The sequence below is a fragment of the Canis lupus genome, chromosome 2 (genome assembly GCF_011100685.1).
Source record: "Canis lupus familiaris isolate Mischka breed German Shepherd chromosome 2, alternate assembly UU_Cfam_GSD_1.0, whole genome shotgun sequence".
Classification (NCBI taxonomy): domain Eukaryota; kingdom Metazoa; phylum Chordata; class Mammalia; order Carnivora; family Canidae; genus Canis; species Canis lupus.
This window is the reverse complement of record NC_049223.1, coordinates 58,005,449-58,026,703: the sequence shown is the minus strand read 5'-3', so window position 1 is coordinate 58,026,703 and position 21,255 is coordinate 58,005,449. Positions and strand designations below refer to the sequence as shown.

The window sequence follows — 21,255 nt, the reverse complement described above, 5'->3', positions numbered from 1 at the left end:
ATTGGCGCAGCCGACATCGGAGGACTGTCTCGTAATAGTTTCAAACGCGAACTAAGAGGGAGAGAAGGAAAAGGAGAGGAATGGGAAAACCTGAGGCGGAGGCGGGACCAAGGAAAAGACAGGCTTCGCCGCTTCATTAGAAGCTGAGGGGCGGCTCTCGAGTGCTCCTTCCTCGGGATTAGTCCAATTCAGGAGTAGGGGCGGGTACTCAGGAAGAGCGGCAGGAGCGCCTGCTTCGATTGGCCAGGCCTGGCGGGAGGCGGAGCGCTCGCGGCGGCTGATTGGTGCGGGAGGTGAGGGGGGCGGGGCTCTGAGCCGGAGGTTTTGTTGTGAGGGTCGGTTGTCAAGCAGCGGCCAATCAGGGCGGGGGATGGAGGCAAGTGGGGGTCGCGCCGGGAGCGGAGCCTCGGCCTCCGGAGCCTTAGCTGCAGGTGGAGTGGGCCAGGGGCGAGGAGGGGCGGGGGGCTCCGGGCCTAGGACTGGGCCGAGCCAGGCGGGGCCGAGCCGGGCTGTGCGGAGAGGGCTCCGGGCGGGGGGAAGTTGGAGCCGGGCCCCGCGAGCGGAGAGGAGCGGGAGGATCGGGCGAGGCCGAGGGGCCAGCCGCAGCCTCGGGGCCGGGGGCGGGGGACGGGCCTGGGGGCCGGAGGGGGAGACCGGGTAGGCCGGAAGCGGAGCCGAGGGTCCGCAGAGGGCTGAGTGACCAACAGGGACCCTGGAAGGAGAGTGAATGAATGGGCTGTACTGATAGCAGAAAGGGAAGGGGAATTCACGGGGTCTGGCGAGGCAGGGGTCAAGATAAGGGGCCCGGGACACAGGATGTGCACGAATGGGGGACGTCGGAGGCTGGGAGAAGGGGAAGGAACGGAGGACTAGAGAGGTAGAACTGGGGAAGCCAGGAGCGAGAGGAAGGAGAGGAGAGGGAGGGATCGTGGGAAAGAGGCGTGGAAGAAGGGGGTAGCCGGCCTCAAGAAGCGGCCTTGTGGTCGAGGAGGCCGACCGACCTATGCCCAGACCGGAGACCTAGTTCCAGTACTGGCCTTGGGATTGCAGGGGCCACGAATAGCTCCCCTGCCACGAGAAACGGAGGGATAGGACCCTCAGGGCCCCCTTTGACATTCTCCCCAGAGAAGACTTAAATGCCTGTCTCTGGAGTGGAGTGCCTCTCCTGGGCCCCTGGCTCCACCTCCTTCCCATAGCGTCAGACGAAACGGTGACTCCCAGAAATCTATCTCAACTGCAGACATGTGGTCTTCCCCGCCCCACTGCGGCGGCGGCCGCTGCACTTGGGGCAGCCAGCCGCCTGGAACAGAGCCGCCTCCCATCCCATCATCCTGGCCTCTGGGAGGGCCTTTCTCTCCCTGTGTTCCGAGTCACCCTGTCTGAGGTGCCCCCTCCAGATTCTCACACCCCATTTGCAGTGCAGCTCCTTGCTCTGGTGGCTATGGTGGGTGTCTCTTTATGAAGCAGTCTTGGTGATCCCGAGAGCTGTGGCTGTCATTCTGTAAGCCTAGAGCTTCCTGAACTCCCACCAAGTGTTTTCAAATAAGCCATCGCTTCTGTTTGTGTTCCAGCCCAGGGTTGAACTGACATGGCTCGAGCCTGACATTCCATAATCCGGGATCCTGACGGGCACACACAGACTGCTGCTGTGGCTGCTGTGACCTAACACCACGAGGCTGTCCAGGGCTGAGAGACGAGGCATTCCCTCTGCCTGGATGTGTGAGAACTCCCTGCCAACTTGATTGGCGGATCTGGGGGGGATCCACCCCCACCCCAGGAGAAGAGCAGTCTATTTAGTGCGTGGAGCTTCAGGTGCCAGCCAACTGAAGGATGGCCACTCCTGTAGTCACCAAGACAGCCTGGAAGTTACGTAAGTGATTTTCTTTCTTTCTTTCTCCCCCCCACCCCTCACCCCATTTATCCTGTTAGCTGCTTGTTGCTGGGTGGCCTGGACCCCAAGATTTGTCCCCTGTACTTATCACAGAGGGAGACTCCCAGCCTTGGAATAAGATAGACCAGGATGCAAATCGTGACTCTGGCACTTCTTAGCTGGGTAACGCTGGATAGGTGACCTAACCTCTCTGAGGTGAATTTCCTGTCTATACAATGAGATAATCACACCCTCATTTTACAGCTGCTGTGAGACCCAAGCAGGGTGTGAACATGAAGAAGCACTTAGTACAGTTAGGCTGACGCGTGGGACTAGGGGAGAGAGATGCTGAGAGGTGTTCTCGGCATTTGCAGACATCTCAGGAGTCAGGCTTCCCTCAGGAGATGGGGGCATTTGGGGGGCGGGAGAGGGGTAGGCCAAGGGATGTTGGCAGGGCTCTGGAATGTCACTGAACACCAGCACCACCCACCCTCACGTTATTCTCCACCAGCAACTCTAAACTTTTTGATCTCAGGACCTCTTTATAGTTTTAAAAATTGTCGAGGACCCCAAAAAGTTTTTGTTCATGGGAGTTGTCAATATTTACATGTTAGAGATTAACAATCAGATGTTTTAAAACACAATCAAATCAAATGCCACAGTCAACTGCCATTAGTGATGGTGTCATCACGTGTTTTGTATCTTCCCAAAAAAAAAACTCCTTTATGCTTTTGAGCAAAGAAGTGTGTAAAAGTCGAATACCATCTTGGTGTTACTATGAAAATAGTTTTGTTCTCTTAGACCCCCCAGAAAGGATCTTGAGGATCCCAGGGTCCTCAATATCTTATTTTGGGAACTGCCTTACCACATCTATGGTAACTGGTTAACATAGATTTGTTGTGCCCAAACTGGTCACCTTCTGCTATGTGCTGTCCCTGAGCTGTTTTCAAACACTGGGCAAGGCCCCTCCACTTTTTAACTGTGAGAATCTGGGCAAAATCTTTTGCTGGACATCAGTGTTTTCACATCTAAAATGAGAGCTTTGGATAGTTTCAAACTGTTTTTTAGCCCTAGGGTTCTGAGAGAACCCTGTATGGGCTCCCAAAGAGGGTACACTTTGGACAGAGTGGCTTTGTATTTACTGAGGTTATGTATTCCTTCAATAACTGGTCTTGCCTGAGCATAGAATGGGGAGATAGTCAGGGAGGTCCCTATGCAATGGGGCTCAGAGCCTAGGGACTGCAAGAGGCAGAAATCAGATAACCGCACCCCTCCATTTCTCCTTGTCTGATTCCAAGCTGGGACATGTGGTTTGACTCAGTTAACTAGATGCTGGCAGGTGGGGTAGGGGAGTGCTAAACAGCACATACAAAGGCCCTGGGGCAGGAAGCTCAGCAAGGTGGAAGGGCTCAAAGGAGCCCATGAGCTGCCACACAGCAGTGGAGAGAATGTGCCACATGAGGCTTTTGGGGTCTTGAGGGGCATATGTCCACAGGACCCCAGCCCTTCTGAGGCCTTGGCTTTATCTTAAAGGCAAGGTCAAGCCATCAGAGTGTTCAAACAAAGTGGTAATATGATCAGGTATGTTAGGCTTTACTGACAAGTTCATGTGCATAGCAGTCCCTGTGAGTATAAGCTATCTGAAGAGCCCAAAGCCAAATGACCCCTGGTTCCTTGTGGCTTGAGTCCAGCAAGGATCAGAAGGTGCTAGGCCAGCTTGTGTCATTCAGGCCTGTTCTCTTCACCTTTCATTAATGGTGCAAATCCTCAGCACCTGTGGCCGAATCCCCAGCTATGGCTGGGACGTGGGGCCCAGGTTATGCCAATTGAGCTTGGGAAGCTGGTGCAGGCCTGCAGCCATCAGCCTAGCCTGCCAAGAGATGCTGTGAGGGATTTTATTTGTTTGCACCCAAATTCGGTACCCAGGCCTAGGCCACTGGTGGATGCTGTCTTTTAGGCCAGAGGGGGAGCACTGGGGACAGTACCCCTGCCAAGGCTTCCTAGGGCCCAAGATGTACCTCCCTCTTCCTCTGGTCCCTCACCCCTCCAGGAGCTTCAGTCAGGCTGGAGACCTCAGGCAGGCTGCTTAGAGGGTAGTGATCTGAGACCCACTAGAAGGGCCCAACCTCTAAATCCTTCTCACCCCAATGTCTGTGGGTCTTCAGCTGGATGCCCTGTCCCAGGACCCATCTGATCAGGCTGTAGCATGAACACAGGAACCTTCTCACTGTCCTTCCCCACTGGCTCCCCAATGTTGGGCCTAGAGCAAGCACCCAGGAAACATTTATATTATGCATTAAAGGCTGTCTCCAGGGGCAGTAGTCCTGAGGCCCAGAGAGGGGTAGTAATGTGCTCAAGGAGGCCTGGTGAAGTAGGGCCCAGCCAGAACTTTCCCAGGGAAAACTGAGAGCCAGGGCAGACACTCAGGCCTTATAGGTAGGGCACAAGTGGAGGGCAGTGCACGTTAGGGAGTGCCTTCAGAGAAGGGGAGAGGGCCCAAGGCTTGGGAACAGAGAGCTCAGGCAGAAGGTGGTTTGCCCTCTCTCAGAGTTGGCCAGTCACTAGGGCCCAACAGAAGCTGTTGAACAGACAAGAGTCTACGGCTAGAGTCCCAGAGCACCCCAGGTATCTGTCCCTACAGTGTCCAGAGGACAGAAGACTCCATAGTTGAGATGAGGACTAGGGAGGGGCTCAGCTCCCTTGGGTTCAGTGATGGGGTCTCCGAGGCCCCCACTGATGTTTGGGCCTGCAGGAGACTCTCACCTTCTGCTGGGGCTGGGCGAGGCCCTGAGGTGGGGCATCATCTGTGAGATGGAGCCTGGGGTCTGGGCCCCGGGAAGTTTTGATGGCCCCTCTGAGCCATGCTGCCTGACAGACAGCCTTTCTGGGCCCCATTTCCAGACCACCCTGAGGTTTGAAGCCTTTGCCATGGAGACCCCCAGGCAGGGTGGAGGCTCTCTACGGAATGACTGCAGGCCCTTCTCGGTGTCACCTAAGCCAGCCTCCCAGTTGTCTCCAGGTGTCGGCACACTGGGGTCTTCCCTTTGCTGGTGTGAAGAGACCTGTCTTTTCTCCTCCTCATTCCTAGAATCTCACTGAGGGCCTGGCTTAAAGGCCTGGGCTGCCTCTGGGTCCTCATGTCTGTTCCCTTTGGAGCATTGACGAGCCCCTCTGGTTGGTGTCTGCTGCCCCGCGGTTCCCCCCAGCAGTCCAGGCCAGGGCCCTCACGGCTGCCCACTGTGACCAGCCCTCACTCCCACCCAGGCCCCTCAGCCGGCGCCCTCTGGCCTCCCATCCTCCTGTCCCTGCCAGGGGCCCCAGTGTCCACCGTCCATGCCTTAGCCAGATGAAGAACCACAGAGCACAGCTTCTAGCCTGTTGTCAGTGGCTCCTGGCAGCTCAGTAAACCAGGCAGGCACTGTTATTATCCCCGTTTACCAGATGAGGAACCCAGCCCTCAGGGAGGGTGAGTGACTGGTCTAAGGCCACACAGCCTTCAGCAAGCAGAGCTCAGACCAGAACCTGGTCTGTGATTCTGACACTGTGGGCTGAAGGCCTGGGGGAGCTCACTTGGAGACAGCTTGTCTAGAGTTGACCTGACTGGTTCTCAAAGCATGTTCCCCAGAGTGGGTTTATGTGCATAGCAAGCAGCAGCAGCAGATGCTTAGATGGTTGCTTGGGTCAGTGTTTTTCATTTTAATAATTGGTTTTGTTTTTTTTGTTTTGTAGTCTAGGAAAAGTATAATAGATATATCAATCTTATAACTTTATGGATTTTATTACTTAATTATCTTTATTCAGACAGAGCTAAATACAAAAGGGGCAAGTCAATTTTTTAAATTGAGCAGAGTGAGCATAATAATATTACCAGTTCATGTGCAGAAAGAGGAGCAAACCTTGAGGCCTGAAGGGGGGACATGAATACTTGAAGTTGGGAAATAGTCGTTTCATTCCTGCCTGGGTGCAAGGCCTGCCCAAGCAGCCAGGCTCCTGGGGTTGTGTCGGGGTGTCTGGCACCAAAGGGAGCTGAAGTGGGTGGACCTTTCCACCTGGACTTTGGGTACCAGGACCAGGGGCTGTACTGGGCAGGGTCTGGCCCTCCTCCACATGACCACATTTAGCCCTCTGACTGCCTTCTCCTTCTGTCCTTCCTTGTGTAGAGGAGATTGTCGCCCACGCCAGCAATGTGTCCTCGCTGGTGCTGGGCAAAGCCTCTGGGAGGCTGCTGGCTACTGGTGGAGATGACTGCCGTGTCAACCTGTGGTCCATCAACAAACCCAACTGCATCATGGTGAGCCTCGCTGAATGGTGGGAAACAGGACAAAGGTCCAGGGAGGAGACTGTGGGAAGGGTGGGGTCAGGGGTTGAGGAGCCTGGGGCACCCAGCCAGAAGCTAGGGGAACACAGCACAGCATCAGTGCCCCCAGGATGACTGGGACAGTGGCTGGCCCTCAGGAATGGGTGAGTCCCCTGGTGGTGGACAGAATTCCAGGGAGCCTATGCAAGAAAGCTAAAATAAGCCCATGGGCTGGAGATTGAGGCTTGCCCACTGGCCCATCCACCCACCTGTCAGCTGTACTTGGAGGTTACTTTGAATCATTCCCTGTCTGGTTGCACAGAAAGGATTTGAGAGCACTGGTTGAAGCTGATTAAAGAGCTGTTTCTTTAACAGCATTTTTCTCCTGGTCACACAACAAATTCCTTGCCAAAAACTGTCTTCCAAAACAGGAAAACATAAAGGAAGGAAAAATACAAAAATGAATTATATCTGTTTCCATCATCCAGAGACTGTTGCAGTTGGTATTTTGGTCCACATCCTTCTAGGTGCTGATAGAAATTCATATGCTTCCACACACCTGTACACATATACACATGTGCACACACATGCACACATGCACACGTGGGGACCACGTAAATATAGAACAACATATTTTTGGAACACTGTCTTATTCTTCTGTAGCCTGGGTTTCAAAGATAGCAATCTTTATCATGTGCGGGCATTTTCCGGTGTCAACAGATATCCTCCTAACACCGTGGTTTTTGACAACTTCATGGTATCCCTGTAGGCATGAGCTAGAATTGGCTTAGCCATGCCCTGTTCCTAGCAGAGAAGTCATTTCCAGAGTTTTGGCTCTGCTCAGCCACAGAGGTAAATGTCTTCATCGACCCCAATCTTTGAGCAGATCTGTGATGGTTGCACTATCTAAGGGTGTGCACTTTTTAAAAAGCTTTCAAAACATATTGCCAGATTGCCCTTTAGAAATCAATTTACATCCTCTCCAGTAGCACCAGAACCTGCCCTCTCCTCCCTCGTGACCTTGCCAGCATAGGGTATTAACATTCTTCTGATCCAGGGCCCCAGGTGAAGAATAGAATTATAGTTGCTTTGCTTTATTTCACTTTGTTTTCAGGGTCCTGGTATGTCCCACCCTCACCCCCACCCCCAAAATGCCAAAGTAACATATACAGATTGGAAACACACCAACAAACAAACACTGGCCAAAATGGGCCTGAAGGGACCCCCTGCTCTCTTCCCCCTTCTATACTGAAGTCAGCCTGTGTACCAGGCCTCTTGAGTGCTGCAAAGCCACCAAGCTCGTGCTCACCCTCGGATTTAGGCACATGCTAGCTCCCCTGCACACAGGCCACCTTGACCTGTTCACCTGTGTTTCTAAGCCTGTGTGAGCTCATGTCGTTGTAGTACCCAAAGGACATGGAGGAAGCAGTGAAAAGCCATCTTTCCTCACCTGACGCCCACAGCTCCTGATGACCCTGTGTCTTTCCAGAATGATCTTTTGCATTTGTGAGCAAATATGTATGTCTGTTCCCTTCCCCCTCCATTTTTTTTTTTTTTTTTTACACAAACAGTATCCTATGTACATCATTCTCTACCTTTTTCCACTTACAAGTGTCATGGAGTTTAATCTTACATATTCAGATGGTCGCCTTGTTCATTTTATAGCCATTTTTTTTTAAAGATTTTATTTATTCATTCATGAGAGAGAGAGGTGGCGGGGGTGGGGGGGGGGGCAGAGACACAGGGAGAGAGAGAAGCAGGCTCCCATGCAGGGAGCCTGACATGGGACTCGATCCCGGGTCTCCAGGATCATGCCCTGGGCCAAAGGTAGGCGCCAAACCACTGAGCCACCCAGGGATCCCCCTTTATAGCCATTTTTATAGCCAAATATAGCATGGGTGACCACAGCTTAGCTGACCATTTCTCTGTTGGGCCTTTATGTGGCTTTGGGTCTTTTGTGAAAAAAGATTCACTGCAGCGAATGACCTTGGGTCTACTTTGTTTGCCATGTGTTTGAACACCTGCAGGGTCGGCTCCCAGGGATGGAGTTGCAGATGTGCAGGGGAGGTGCATTTCTAAATGTGGACAGATTTTGCCCAGTTGCCTTCCGTGGAGTTTATACCCATTTCTACTCCTGCCAGTGATGGCTGGGAGTCCCACAAGCTGCTTGTGACCGTCTGGCCTTTTGACATTTGTGCTGAGGAGCAGTTTCTCTTCCCATCCCCCCTTCACTGCCCCACAGAAACATTGTCTTAGCAAACAATGATGGAGTCACCACTGTGCTTTGGGGTGACCAGTGCTGTGCGGGGAGTGACAGATGCCATGGACTTCAGATTCTGCCCTTCTCTCCAGAAAGCTGGAAATGCCAGCACCTCCCACCCCTCCAAGGGGCTGGGCCAGAACCCGCCTCAGCCCTGCTCCAGCTCTGGCCTACACTGAGTTGGGTGAGAGTTTTTTCCCAGTAAGGTCACTGCCAGGCTCTGTCTGGGTTCCACAGTTCCCCGCCCAGAAACATGGCAGGGTCCCCCACTGGGGCAGTCCCCAGGGATTCTGGCTCATCACCAGGAGGGGTGAGCTGTGTGCCATTGACGAGCTAGGCCTCAGTGCTGTCAGGGTTCCCCACCGAGGGACTTGGCCAGGCAGAGTGGAGATGGAAGCAGAGCATATGTTGGTGGTGGTTTGGACTCAAGGCTAGAGGGTCAGCTGCTCCCCGCAAGGGGCCCAGGGCCGTTTTGGCAAATGATGCCCATATCAGGGGCACAGTGGACAGTGGGAAGGTGTTGGAACAAAAATGGGGTCTGGCCCACTTCTAGTCCTGCAAGCTAAGGCCAAGAGAAGCAGCTGCCCAGCCTGTCTGCAGGAAAGCCCAGGTGTGGCTCCGTGGAGTGTAGCCTCCCTGCTTGAGCCTCTTGCTGATACTCTTCCCAGGGAGCCAGAATTTGGGGCAGCAGCTGAAGGGTTCTCCACACAATGCACTGAAGCTGCCACCCTCTCTCCACAGAGCCTGACGGGTCACACATCCCCAGTGGAGAGTGTCCGCCTCAACACCCCAGAGGAGCTCATCGTGGCCGGCTCCCAGTCAGGCTCCATCCGCGTCTGGGACCTAGAAGCTGCCAAAAGTAGGCATCTGTGCTCGCCCTCCCCACATGTACACCTGTGGTTGTGTTGTCTCAGGCTCTGCTATTGAGCTGCTTCCTCCAGGAAGCCTGTCCTGACTGCATTGGGTACTTCCCTCCTGGAGACTCCCAGGAGTCTGGCAGCAGTGACATATACTGCTGTCTCTGCATGCCGACACCCGGGAGGCAGCAGGAAATTTCCAGATGGTCCACTATGGATGGGTGGGTGGGTGTAGATTCAGAACCTGAAAGAACAGCAGGTGCCACCAGGGGCCACGTGGAACATGTAAACAAGCTAGGAGGCCTGTGGGGAGAACTAAGGTGTGTGCCCTGACGTGGAGCGGCCGCCTCTTAGCCTCAGTAACCATCGCCCACGGGAATGGGGGCTAGGGCAGCCAGATCCTCTGTCTCCTTGAACTTTGTTTCATTCAGTTTTCATCTTTGTAGAAGTTATTTTAGTTTAAAAAGTCAAATGGAATAACTACATTCTATTCTACAAATAACTGCAATGGAAAGGAGAAGCCTTCACCCCACTCCTTCCCATTCTGCAGAGGCCTCGGCCTTCTGTTCTTCTACCCGGTGTCTTGCTACCTCTGCTTTTCTAAGTGACATGGAATTATGTCAATTCCTGTCTCTTGTGTACGTCTCTTGCTGCCTCCCTCTCGTACAAGACAAGTTAGCTCTCTTAAGGATGCCTGGCTGGCTCAGCTGGTGGAGCACGTGTCTCTTGACCTTGAGGTTGTCCGTTTGAACCTCATGTTGGATGTAGAGATTACTTACAAAAATAAAATCTTAAAAAGAAGTGAGCTCTCCTAAAGCTGTCCCCCCTCCCCCGCGGTCACTTCCAGCATTGCCCCACTGTTCTCCTAATTTCACCATGTAAAGAGTCAGGGTTTGTAATACCAGGACCACAGAGATATTATTCACAGCCACAGAATATTATCATTCTGGAGTTAATAATTGTCCTTTTCTCACCTGTATGTGTTATACATTTTTGTTACTAATTCATCCCCAAATTCTCTGCCAGAAGAGTAAGCCTCCTCCTTGAGCTACTCTCAAAGCCATCCCATGAAGGAGGCGTCTCTTCTCATCAGAGCCTCGGTCCCCTGGGTCCCCATGGTGGGGGAGTACCTGGGGCCTGCAACCTGGTGGTCACCTTGGGGCCGCCTTGTCTTCGGGGAACTCTCCCCGTCTCTCTGCTGTGCCAGAGTCCGCATTATCATCTCTCTCAGTCTTCTGTCTCTTTTTTGCCAGAGCTTGTTCTTTCATAGCTGGCTGAGAAAGCATGCGTAAAGCATGCGTGACAGGCACAGTTTTAGAGGCTATCCGTGGCTGGAAATGACTCTATTCTACCCTCATCCTTTTTTTTTTTAAATCTATTTTTTAGAGTTTGTAGAAGTCTAGATCAGAAATCGTTTTCCCTCAGAAGTTTGTGGGTGCAGCTGTGTTGCAAGTTAGGCTCCTCTTTGGCAGCCATCAGGAGGTCCCTGCTGTCACCTCCTGGGACCTGCCTCTCCTGTCTCTCTGCAAGCTTGTAGGCCCTTTGTCCTGGAGTCCTGGGGTTTTGTAGTGATGGTTCTTGGTCGTATGCTAGATCCTTGCTGGGTTCTTTTGGCAAGTAAACTTGCGTCTTTGGTTCTGGGCCACGTGGGGAGCCTCACCTTCCTGAAAAGGGGACGCTACCTCTCAGCCTCTCTGGGTACAGCCACATTGCAGTGTGGGCCCAGTGTTGCCAGCCATACAAATTTTTCAAGAGAAGCTGAGAATCTGGAAATTTCAGTGGAATCCACCCCCCACCCCCACCACCATTTCTAAATGTTGACAGCTAATTCAACGTTTTTTTCGGAACACTATGCAGAGCAGCACTGAGAGGTCCTAGTAAACCTCTTTGCTCACTGCTTTTTGCCAGCATCTAGCCTGGACCTTCCAGCATGCCAGGCAGGAGGCCCCCCCGCTGCTTTTTCCGGAAAAGAGCCCCTTTGCCTGTTTGAGACTCAGAGGTCTCTGGGCCTCTCCTGCGCTTGTGTTCTACCTCTGTAGCAGGACAGCAGCCATCAGCCGCACAGGCCCAGTGGCTGGGTTCTCTCTGCTCAAGGACGGGGCTCTTCTTGCGTAGGTGGTCCCCAAGAGAGATGTTGCCCCTGGGCTTCTCGGGTGATCCTCGCCCACCTGGTGATGGGCTGCATGTGTGAGACAGAGCCTGTGAGATAACAAACCGGGCCACAGGCTTAGCATCTCAGCACGTGTTCCTGCTACCTGGCCACGTGCCAGAGCCGGGGCACGCTGTGTTTGGCTGTTGCTGGACTCAAGGGGCCAGGGAGGAGCACGCCGCCCAGCTGGCTGGGCTCCAGCTGAGAAAGCCGGCTCCGGCAGAAGGCAGCTGGCTTCCTGGGAAGTCCTTGCCTGCATCTGAAGCCCAGTGGACAGCACCAGCCATTCACCATTCACTGAGGAGCAAGGGACAGAAGAGAGAAGCCAAGGGTGCCATGCTTTCCCAGCCAGGGCTCCTTCATACATAAGAGAAATGTGAGGAGTTCCTTGAGGTGGGCGCAGAATGAGAACCAAAGACCTCTAGAGTTCCTGGGTCCTAGACTCTCAGGGTCGGCTGCTCCACCGGGAGCTCATTACAAGCAGAGAGCCTGACTTAGTACTGGTGGAGGCCCCAAATCTGGCTTTCCAGATGACTCTGATGCAGACCTGGATCGGCAGGTCCCCCTTATTTGACACACAGCCAAACTGGGGCCCAAGGTGGGTCCCCAAGCTTGATAAAGACCCCGTGGCAGGGGTGGCAGAGCCTGGGACTCAAATCCTGGCATCCAGACTCTCATCCCAGTGCTGTTCCCTCTCCCATTTTGGGGTTCGGTGATGGATCAGAAACCTGCCCTCTGCAGCCTTGGTGGGAAGAGCTGAGACCTCAGGCCGCCACCCACACCACAGTGTGAGTGAGGGTGACAGGCAGATCGGCACCCCTTGCGGAGGGACTTCTGAAAGGGCCACCTGATGGTCACGTGCATTGCCCTGAGAGGCAGCCCATCCCGACTCAGGCAGAGGTTGAACAGCTACTCAGCTGGGAGGGCTTGGAGGTCCCCATGCAGGGCAGACGGCAGACCCAGGATGCCTGCCACGCCGGATCCTCTGACTGAGTCCCACAGCAGGAGGCTTCCAAGAGCACTCCTGGGACAGAGGAGCAGGGGCAGAAGTCACGCCGGAAGAATGTGGTCCTGCCTGCTTTCCACCACACAGCCAGAGGGTAGGGGTGGGTCGGCCCCGCCATGCCACGGGGAGGCAGCCTGTGTTTCATGAGTCTGGTCCACACAGGGGTGGAGCCTGCCATGTCCCATCGGGGCAGGGCAGGATCGGGGAAGCCCGGTGGGCTGGGGCAGGAACCAGCCTGCGTCTGCGCCCTCTGGGCCCCGACTTGGCCCGCAAAGCAGTGCCTGGGCCCCGAGGGCGTATGCCGGCCCCAGAGAGTGGGGAGGAGCTGCTGAGGTCCTGGTGTGGTTGGCGCCTGTCTCACTCTGTGAAGGATGTAATGGTGGCTCAGTCCCAGCTCGGCAGTGGACAGGGCCTGCTGCGGAGTGGCACCAGGTCGGAGGGGTGGATGTGGTGGGCCGTGGGCAGAGGTAGGCACTTTGTCTCGAGGCGGGTAATGGCCAGAGCAGCTGATTTGATCCTACCCTTAGGTGTGTCTGGCTCTGTCTTCGGAGCCCAGACAGAGGAGCTCCCTTGACTCAGGTAAAGGGTCACATGGTAAAGCATGCTTCTTGAAACTCCGAGACTCTGAGACTCCGATGCCCGCTTTGAATTCTGGCTCTGTGCCCGCCTATCGGCCTGAGGCAAGCTGCTTCATCCTCTGAGCCTCAGGCTGTCGCCCACCTCCTGGTGGTGTTTGGGGGTGGGGGAGCGAATGTGCTGAAGTCATTCAGGCTGTTCTCGGCACACCGGAAGCGCTCAGCAGACATCCTGGGGACGACGGAGGCACTCAGATGGCCATGGCACTGGGTAATGGTCACCACTGGTGCCAGAAGACAGAGAACCAGGACATGTGCTCTGAGACCAGAGGAGAGAAGGTTCACTAAGGTGAACCTTTCTTTCTCAGGACAGAAAGGAGTTAGAGCAGGAATCACTGTAGCTGGTGTTCACTGAGCACTTCCTGTGTGCACATCCGTGCTAAGCACTTGATGTCCGTTTTCTTAACTCTGATTGTGGCCCATTATGAGGCTCAGAGAGGGTAAGGGGTTGCCCAGGGTCACATAGCAAGCAAAGAGCAGAACCAGCACTGCTCCCAGTTCTGTCTGGCTCCAGAGCCCTGGACCTGAACCTTGGAGATAGAGACAATCATCCAATAGAGTTTAAGTCACTCAGGGCTTGGAGCTCAGCTCTCTCGTCCCAAAAGCATTACATTTGGAGTCTGCTTGAACACCTCCTCTAATGGGGAGCTCATTACCTCACAAGGCAACTGTTTCACCTTGGCTCAAACCTAAGGATGGCTGGATTCCCACACCCCTTGGCCCCTGCACATGTGGGACGATCAGGTTCGTTCAGACAGCGGAATTGTAAATGTTTTAAAAAGTGAATTGAGGCCAGAGAGAAGAGGCAAATTTGAGTGGTACCAGGGAATACTCCAAGATAGAAACACAGGCTTTGCCTGGGCCAGGCTGGACTGGGCTGGGCCTGGCCACAGAGCTGCAAGCAAAACTTTGAAGGATGGGAGCTGAGGTTTCCCAGGGCAGCAGGAGGTGACTGGGCCCAATCATGTCCCCTGTGTGTTCTCTTGGTTTGCACCTTCCATCCTCACAGCCATCCTCAAGATCCCTTGGATGGAGGGGAGAAGAAGGTGCTGCTGTGAGCACCACGGCGACTCCAGGCGTGGCCTCCATTTGCCCTCCTTGGGGCCTTTGCCTGCCATTTCCTTATGCCTAATATCCTCCCTCACCCTTCACCCACTGACGGCCCACTCAACTACCACCTCCTCCAAAAAGCCTTCCTGGGTTTCTCTTTTCAACCAAGCAGCTTGTCCCCCAGCACGGACCTCTCCCACATCCCTCCTGTCTCAGCTCTGAGGATGTCGGCAGAACATGTGCTGTGTGTCTGTCCACAAACGGAGTGCAGTAGCTTTCCAGCCCTGCTGGCTTGGGGGCAGTGCCCTTGTGAGAGCGCAAGCTACAGGGGGCTTGGGTACTGACAGAAATGGCTGTCATCTCTCGGGAGAAAAAGAGAAAGGTCAGTAGTTGGGGTGGTAGGGCTCTGCTCAATTTGCTGTTGTGGTTTTCTGTGCAGTTGCTTGGAAGCACACGCACGAGTGAACACAGCGTTCCCTCCTCGGCCAGGCGTCTGGCTTGCCCCTCACACCCCTGTCTCCTCTCTTCCTTGCTAGTTCTTCGCACGCTTATGGGCCACAAAGCCAACATCTGCAGCCTGGACTTCCACCCATATGGCGAGTTTGTAGCCTCGGGTTCACAGGACACAAACATCAAGGTGAGGCTCGGCCCTGCCCCATGTCTCCCCGCTGGGCCGCCCGGGGGCTCCGGGCTGTGTGTCTGGCCTGTGGAGGTGGCCTCTGGACACCGTGGGAGGGTCCTCCCTCTCTCTGGCGGAATCTCCAGCCTCCAAGGGAGGGGATGTGGAAACGTTCGCCAGACATTTCCACTCAGAATGCCCAGCTTTTGTGAGTAGTTTCCGGATCCCTGTCATTTGGGGGAGTAATGACCTGGGGGTGCCCAGAACCCCTCTTTGCTCGTGTCCACGTACCACCCTCTGACCTGGACTCCCGGACAGAGCTTGGTGAGGCCTCTGCAGCCTGAGCCCACCTTGGCTGTGACCTGGCCTGACGGCTCCTCTGCTCCTCCCCCACAGCTCTGGGACATCAGGAGGAAAGGCTGTGTCTTCCGATACCGGGTAAGGAAGGCACCCTTGGTGGGTCATGCTGTGAGCAGCGTTGGAGCATGGGGCGGTACCCAGACCTTGGCAGGAGCTGGAAGGGGATGCTTTCCCCCATAGGGGAGAATGTGAGAAATAAGAGTCCAAGTGAGATACGAGGATCTAGAGCAGAGCAAGAGTGCTATGGGGGGCAGGGGGATCCCCCACTTTCCACAAATCCTCCCAGAACCATGTTTACCAAACTGCACTCCACGCTCTGGTGGTGTGGGAGGTGAAGAGGGTTCCTGTTCACAGGTGTTTGGAAGCACTGAGTTGAATAATTTGGTTGGTTTTTAGACCCTTGACATTAAGGCAGGACACCTAACTCTCCAAAAAAGAGGCATAAGATACGTTGTTCCCCAAACTGTATGACCAAGAAATCTGGATTTCCCGCGGAGTCGTGACTGCTGGTGGAGGTGTCCCCCCGACCTCTCCTGCACACAGCTGTCTGGCTCCGCCTCACCTGCTGGTCAAGGGCCCGGTGGAGCAGGGTGGGGAGGCGGGCAGCCCATCGGGCCCAGGCCCCTCCAGTGAGCCCAGCACCCTGTCGTCTTCTCAGGGACACAGCCAAGCTGTGCGATGCCTCCGGTTCAGCCCTGATGGGAAGTGGTTGGCATCGGCTGCAGACGACCACACAGTGAAGGTAACTCCTGGCCTGACCAGGGCCTGGGGCTGGGGACTGGGGCCTGCTGAGTACACTCAGCCTGGATCCGCACCTCCTTCCTGATCAGGCTCACATATCCCAGGCCTATCAGATGGGAAGGCAGCTTGCAGATAAAGAGCAGGGGTGGGAGTAGAGGGAGAGTGGGCAGCCGAGATCCCAGGCCTGGTCCTGACCTCCAGCCCGCCCCGTCCCAGCTCTGGGATCTGACTGCTGGCAAGATGATGTCCGAGTTCCCTGGCCACACAGGGCCTGTCAATGTGGTGGAGTTTCACCCCAATGAGTACCTCCTGGCTTCTGGCAGCTCTGACAGGTGAGGAAAAGGAGGGGGAACAAGGCTTGTCACCCATGACTGCCATCTCACACCTGTGTCCTCTGTGTGTGTCTGTCCCAGTCTGTCTCTGCCCTGAGGTGTCCTATGCCTGATGATGCTCTGTAGACTGACCTGACTTCCGGCCAAGCCAGGATGAGGCCCTGATCCCATCTCTCCCCCAACCCTGGTTCCCCGGCCCCAGTGTCCTGGGTTGTCATGGCATATCCAGATCCAAAGTCCATGCTAACCTCCCACCTGCCAAATCCCTCCACCTGCCACGCAATCCCAGGCATTGCTCTTAGTGGCCACAACCCAGGGGGACAGCTGTTTGCAGAGAAACGGGCTTCCTGGGCTGTGGGCCTGCATGGGGGTTGGATGGGGACACCGGCTACCCAATATAGCCTGGCTGCCTTTGCAGGACCATCCGGTTCTGGGATCTGGAGAAGTTCCAGGTGGTGAGCTGCATCGAAGGAGAACCAGGGCCTGTCAGGTATGCAGGCAGCTGGGTGGTGGGTCTGAGCCCTCCTCCCAAGGTGGTTGGATGTAGGTATGGGGCAGGGGTGAGCCGTTCCCATCACCGCTCCTGCTCCCTCTTTCCGGGGCTCCCTACAGCCTTCCCGGATTTCTTGAGACCCACCCCCCACTCTCGCCTACCCAGGAGCGTCCTCTTCAACCCCGATGGCTGTTGCCTATACAGTGGCTGCCAGGACTCACTGCGCGTCTACGGCTGGGAGCCTGAGCGCTGCTTTGACGTCGTCCTAGTCAGCTGGGGCAAGGTGGCTGACCTGGCTGTCTGCAACGACCAGCTGGTGAGAGAGCTGCCACCTGCCCTTCCCCTGGCTGCTCACTGCCTCCCCTCAGGCCCCTGCTTCTCCCTGAGCCCTGCTGGGGTCCTGCGCACCCACACCCCAGCTCCGCCACTTCCTGCAGATAGGCGTGGCCTTCTCCCAGAGCAACGTCTCCTCTTATGTGGTGGACCTGACACGGGTCACCAGGACAGGCACGGTGGCCCAGGACCCTGTGCAGGACAGCCGGCCCCTGGCACAGCAGCCAGCCCACCCCAGTGCCCCTCTTCGGCGCATCTATGAACGGCCCAGCACAGCCTGCAACAAGCCTCAGAGGTGGGGTGCTCAGGGCCCAGAGGGCTCGGGAGGCAGGCTGGCACTGGGGAGGTTTTGGGGGAGCCCAGCTGCAGCTCACTGGGCTGGCCTCCCGTTGCCTTGGCCCTGCCCCACAGGGTGAAGCAGAATTCAGAGAGTGAGCGCCGAAGCCCCAGCAGCGAGGACGACCGGGACGAGCGGGAGTCTCGGGCCGAGATCCAGAACACCGAGGAGTACAACGAGATCTTCCAGCCCAAGAACAGCATCAGTGAGGCCTGCCCCCCGCCCCCCCACCCACCTAGCCGAACGTCCCATCTGTGCATAGAGACAGACGGTGTCAATGTCAGTGACAGTGTCACTGTCGGGGACAGTGTCAATGTCGCTCTGTTTCCGACGCTGGGTTCCCAGCTCACACCTGGGCCCCGGCTCCGTTCCCAGGTCCTCAAGGCCCCAGAAGAGGCCTGGCAGCCCGCCCTGAGCAAAGGCAGGCCCCATGGGGGCAAGTAGATGGGAGGGGGCAGACCTGAGGGTTCCTGGGACCGGGAACAGGGTCACGAGTCTGCAGCTGTGTGTGTACCAGAGAGCCACCTCCCGTCCCCCGTGTCCCAGGCCAGCCTGGCCCTTAAGGCTCAGGCAGGACCCCGGGCTGGCCAACGGGAGAGTCCCCAGCCCTCTTTGCCTCTGCAGGTCGGACACCACCCCGAAGAAGTGAGCCCTTCCCAGCACCCCCTGAGGACGGTGAGTACAGAGCCTGGCCTCCTGGGGGCACCAGCTCCAGCCTCTCTCCCACCAGATCTTTTTCCTATGCTCACCTAAAAGCACCTACTGTGCGCTGGGCTCCACCCTAGATTCTGGTGCATGAGCAAGGCAGGCAGGTGCTGTCCTCAGGAGCCTGCACCCTAGTGAGGAGGGCAGGAGGCAGCCAGATGGGACTGTAGATGGGACTGTCTGTAGATGGGACAGCACCGTGGAGGCAAGGGCGGGGCTGGTGAGAGAGAGCTGCTGAGGGCCTGTAGGAGAGGGAGGAGCTGGGGAGAGCCACAGGTGGGGAGGGGGTGGAGGCAGAGGGGCAGGGCTCCCTGGGGTCTGGGAGCAGGAAGCCAGGCCCTAGCTGGGGATTTGGGTTTTGCTGCTGGGAGAAAACATGATCTGCTTTCTGATTGGAGAAGAAGCCGGGGTGGGGCACCCTTGTCCCACAGACCAGCCCTCCCCTTCACCTGGCTTCCTCTTCAATGGGCCATCTTCTCATTCCCCCTGCACGTGGGGTTTCCTGTGCTTCCTGCTCACCATGCACTCACTGCCAGCCCACCCCAGCACACACACTCCATTCCCAGTGAGGGGCCAGGCCACTCCTGGGAGCTCCCTGGCTCCCATCTGCAGGCAGTGCTTGACACCTGCTTTCTGCCAGATTTGTGGGTGAGTGGGTGGAGAAAGGGAGGGAACATCTAGCCCCCACCCTCAAGCCTCCCCAGGAGTCTCCCCACCTCTCCCCCCACATACACACTGCTGCTGTCTCCTTCCCCAGTTGCCCCATTGGCTCCTGCTTCATCCCCCCAGTTAACAGATGCAGCCCAGAGGCCCACCATAAGCCCCGCCTTCTTCCCCAGCCAGTCCCTCTGGCCTGACCCGACCCAAAGATCTTTCCCTTTTGCCTCCAGACATGGCCACAGCCAAGGAGGTGGCAAAGCCCAGCCCAGCCACGGACTCGCAGTTCCCGGTGCCAAATGTATGTCTGGGTGGAGAGGGCATGGTAGGGCTGGGAGAGGGGCCCTCCGTGCCAGGGTGGGCGGAGAGGGGGCCTCAGGCTGGCCACCCACTGAGCTCCAGCCCCAACAGCTCGAGGTCCTGCTCCGGCCCCCGGCTGTCACTTCCACTCCTGCGCCCAAGGCTGAGCCTGCCATCATCCCAGCTACCCGGAATGAGCCCATCGGGCTAAAGGCGTCTGACTTCCTGCCCGTGAGTGGGGGCCCAGCCCCGGGGCAGGGTGGAAGCCTGTGGGGCAAGGACAGAACGTCACCGTTGGCACCTGGGCACTCGTCCTACGCAGGCCGTGAAGATCCCCCAGCAGGTGGAGCTGGTCGACGAGGACGCCATGTCACAGATCCGCAAAGGCCATGACACCATGTGTGTGGTACTTACCAGCCGCCACAAGAACCTGGACACCGTGCGGGCTGTGTGGACCACGGGTGACATCAAGGCAAGCACTTTTCCCCCAGGCTTTGGGCTGACCCCAGACAGCGGCTGCACAAGGGCAGAGGGGCCCCTGTCACCACTCTGGCTGATTTCATGCCATCATCGTCATCATTTATTGAGCGCTTCTTTACGGACCTGGCCTCACCCATCATTTTAGCTACAGTCTTGTTAACACCCCACAACAAAGCCCATCATGACGCCACTCCCCGGGCAGGGGCTCCAGGCCCCTCTGACAGGTGCTCTGTTTGCATAGACGTCAGTGGACTCAGCTGTGGCCATCAATGACCTGTCCGTGGTCGTGGACCTCCTTAACATTGTCAACCAGAAAGCGTAAGTAGGCGTGGTGGGCGGAGCGGGTCGAGTGAGTGGAGCCAGGTGCTGAGGGTACCTGTCCCTGGTCCTCTCCTCAGCTCCCTGTGGAAGCTGGATCTGTGCACCACGGTCTTGCCGCAGATCGAGAAACTTCTGCAGAGCAAGTATGAGAGGTACATGTAGGGAAGCCATACCTGCCTTACCACAGGGACGGGGAGGGACAATGGGAAGGACCCCCCAAGGCCAGTGCCCCTGGGAGGTGGGTGTGTAGCAGTGCTGTCCCCTGCAGGTGGGAAGCCATGGTGCACACAGGCCTGTGCTGCCCCTGGCCCCCTGCCTACCCCCTCTGTCTTTGTGTACCCTGCTCTCCATCTTTCTCTCTGTGGCTCTGTCCATCTGCCTCTGAAGCTATGTCCAGACCGGCTGCACCTCCCTGAAGCTGATCCTGCAGCGGTTTCTGCCCCTGATCACTGACATCTTAGCAGCACCCCCCTCTGTGGGTGTAGACATCAGCCGGGAGGAGAGGTGAGGGGCCAGGTGGGGTGTGAATGTTGGGGTACACAGGTCTGGGGGCCCAGCCTGCTTGCTGATGGCTCTGCTGGAATAGCCCACAGAGGAGGTTGTGCCTGGGCTTGTCCGTGGCCTGGCCTGGGTGGGTCCTGTACCCTGGGCCTCGGCCAGCCTCCCAGAGGAGGGCGGGAGTAGTTCAGCAGGAAAGGGCCTAGCCCTTCGTGCACTACTTCTCTGCCCACAGGCTACACAAGTGCCGGCTCTGCTACAAGCAGCTCAAGAGCATCAGTGGCCTCGTCAAGAGCAAGTCAAGTTTGAGTGGCCGTCATGGCAGCGCCTTCCGAGAGCTGCACCTACTCATGGCCAGTTTGGACTGAGGAGCTTTCGGCCTGGCCTCAGCCCCTAATCCTGTCCCCTGTGCGCTCCTGGGCCCAGGAGCCTCTGCCCAGCCCCCGCTGCAGCCCTGTGGCCACCCTGGAGGCGGCAGCGCTGGCCCACCAGCCACCTGCACAGCCCCCGAGCTCTCAGACAACTTCTCCCCAGCAGCGGCTGCCCAGCTTTGCCAACTCCCGCTTCCTGGGGCAGCAAAGAGCGCCCTGGGGCTGCTGGTGTAATTTATAAGGTCAATTTTATTAAATTTGTAACTATTCCCTGGTTTCTTTGCCTGGAGGGGAATTCTCTGGCCACGCAGCTCAGCTCGCTCAGGCCCAGGACTGGCCTGTCTTGGCCCCTCTGAGCCAAGAGGCAGTGTGGCCAGCTGGGGGCAGCAGAGTGCCCGGCCTGCCGGAAGGGGCCAGTGCAGAGCACGCTGGGGGAGGAGCGGAGGCACCCCCCTCTTCCAAGGCTAAGGGAGACAGGAGAGGGGTGGGCCCCACCAGCCCATCCCCTCCATCTCAGCCACGCTCCCAGCTGTCCTGCGGATGCCTCAGGGGCCGGCCGACAGCTGTATGCTTCCAGGTGCCAG

The 21,255-nt window shown here is 56.6% G+C and overlaps 1 protein-coding gene across 5 annotated transcripts; it reads left to right on the top strand.

Annotated features, from left to right (window-relative positions):
• The first annotated feature begins 269 nt into the window (after positions 1-269).
• Positions 270-20,946, top strand: KATNB1 (katanin regulatory subunit B1). 5 transcript variants are annotated; one of them, XM_038530943.1, is made up of 20 exons: positions 270-293; positions 1,572-1,870; positions 6,031-6,161; positions 9,169-9,286; positions 14,661-14,761; positions 15,140-15,181; positions 15,762-15,845; positions 16,046-16,176; positions 16,595-16,666; positions 16,835-16,985; positions 17,107-17,297; positions 17,414-17,544; positions 17,964-18,014; positions 18,935-19,002; positions 19,113-19,232; positions 19,324-19,473; positions 19,723-19,799; positions 19,880-19,954; positions 20,190-20,306; positions 20,536-20,946. In XM_038530943.1, exons 2-20 carry the CDS (start codon positions 1,831-1,833, stop codon positions 20,666-20,668), a joined length of 1,983 nt encoding a protein of 660 aa, XP_038386871.1. In that variant the 5' UTR covers positions 270-293; positions 1,572-1,830; the 3' UTR covers positions 20,669-20,946. The 5 variants fall into 5 exon arrangements, with proteins under 5 accessions (XP_038386871.1, XP_038386873.1, XP_038386869.1 ...); XM_038530945.1 differs by lacking the exon at positions 270-293 and adding an exon at positions 296-431 and having other exon boundaries at positions 16,061-16,176; XM_038530941.1 differs by lacking the exon at positions 270-293 and adding an exon at positions 296-431.
• The last annotated feature ends 309 nt before the right edge of the window (positions 20,947-21,255 follow it).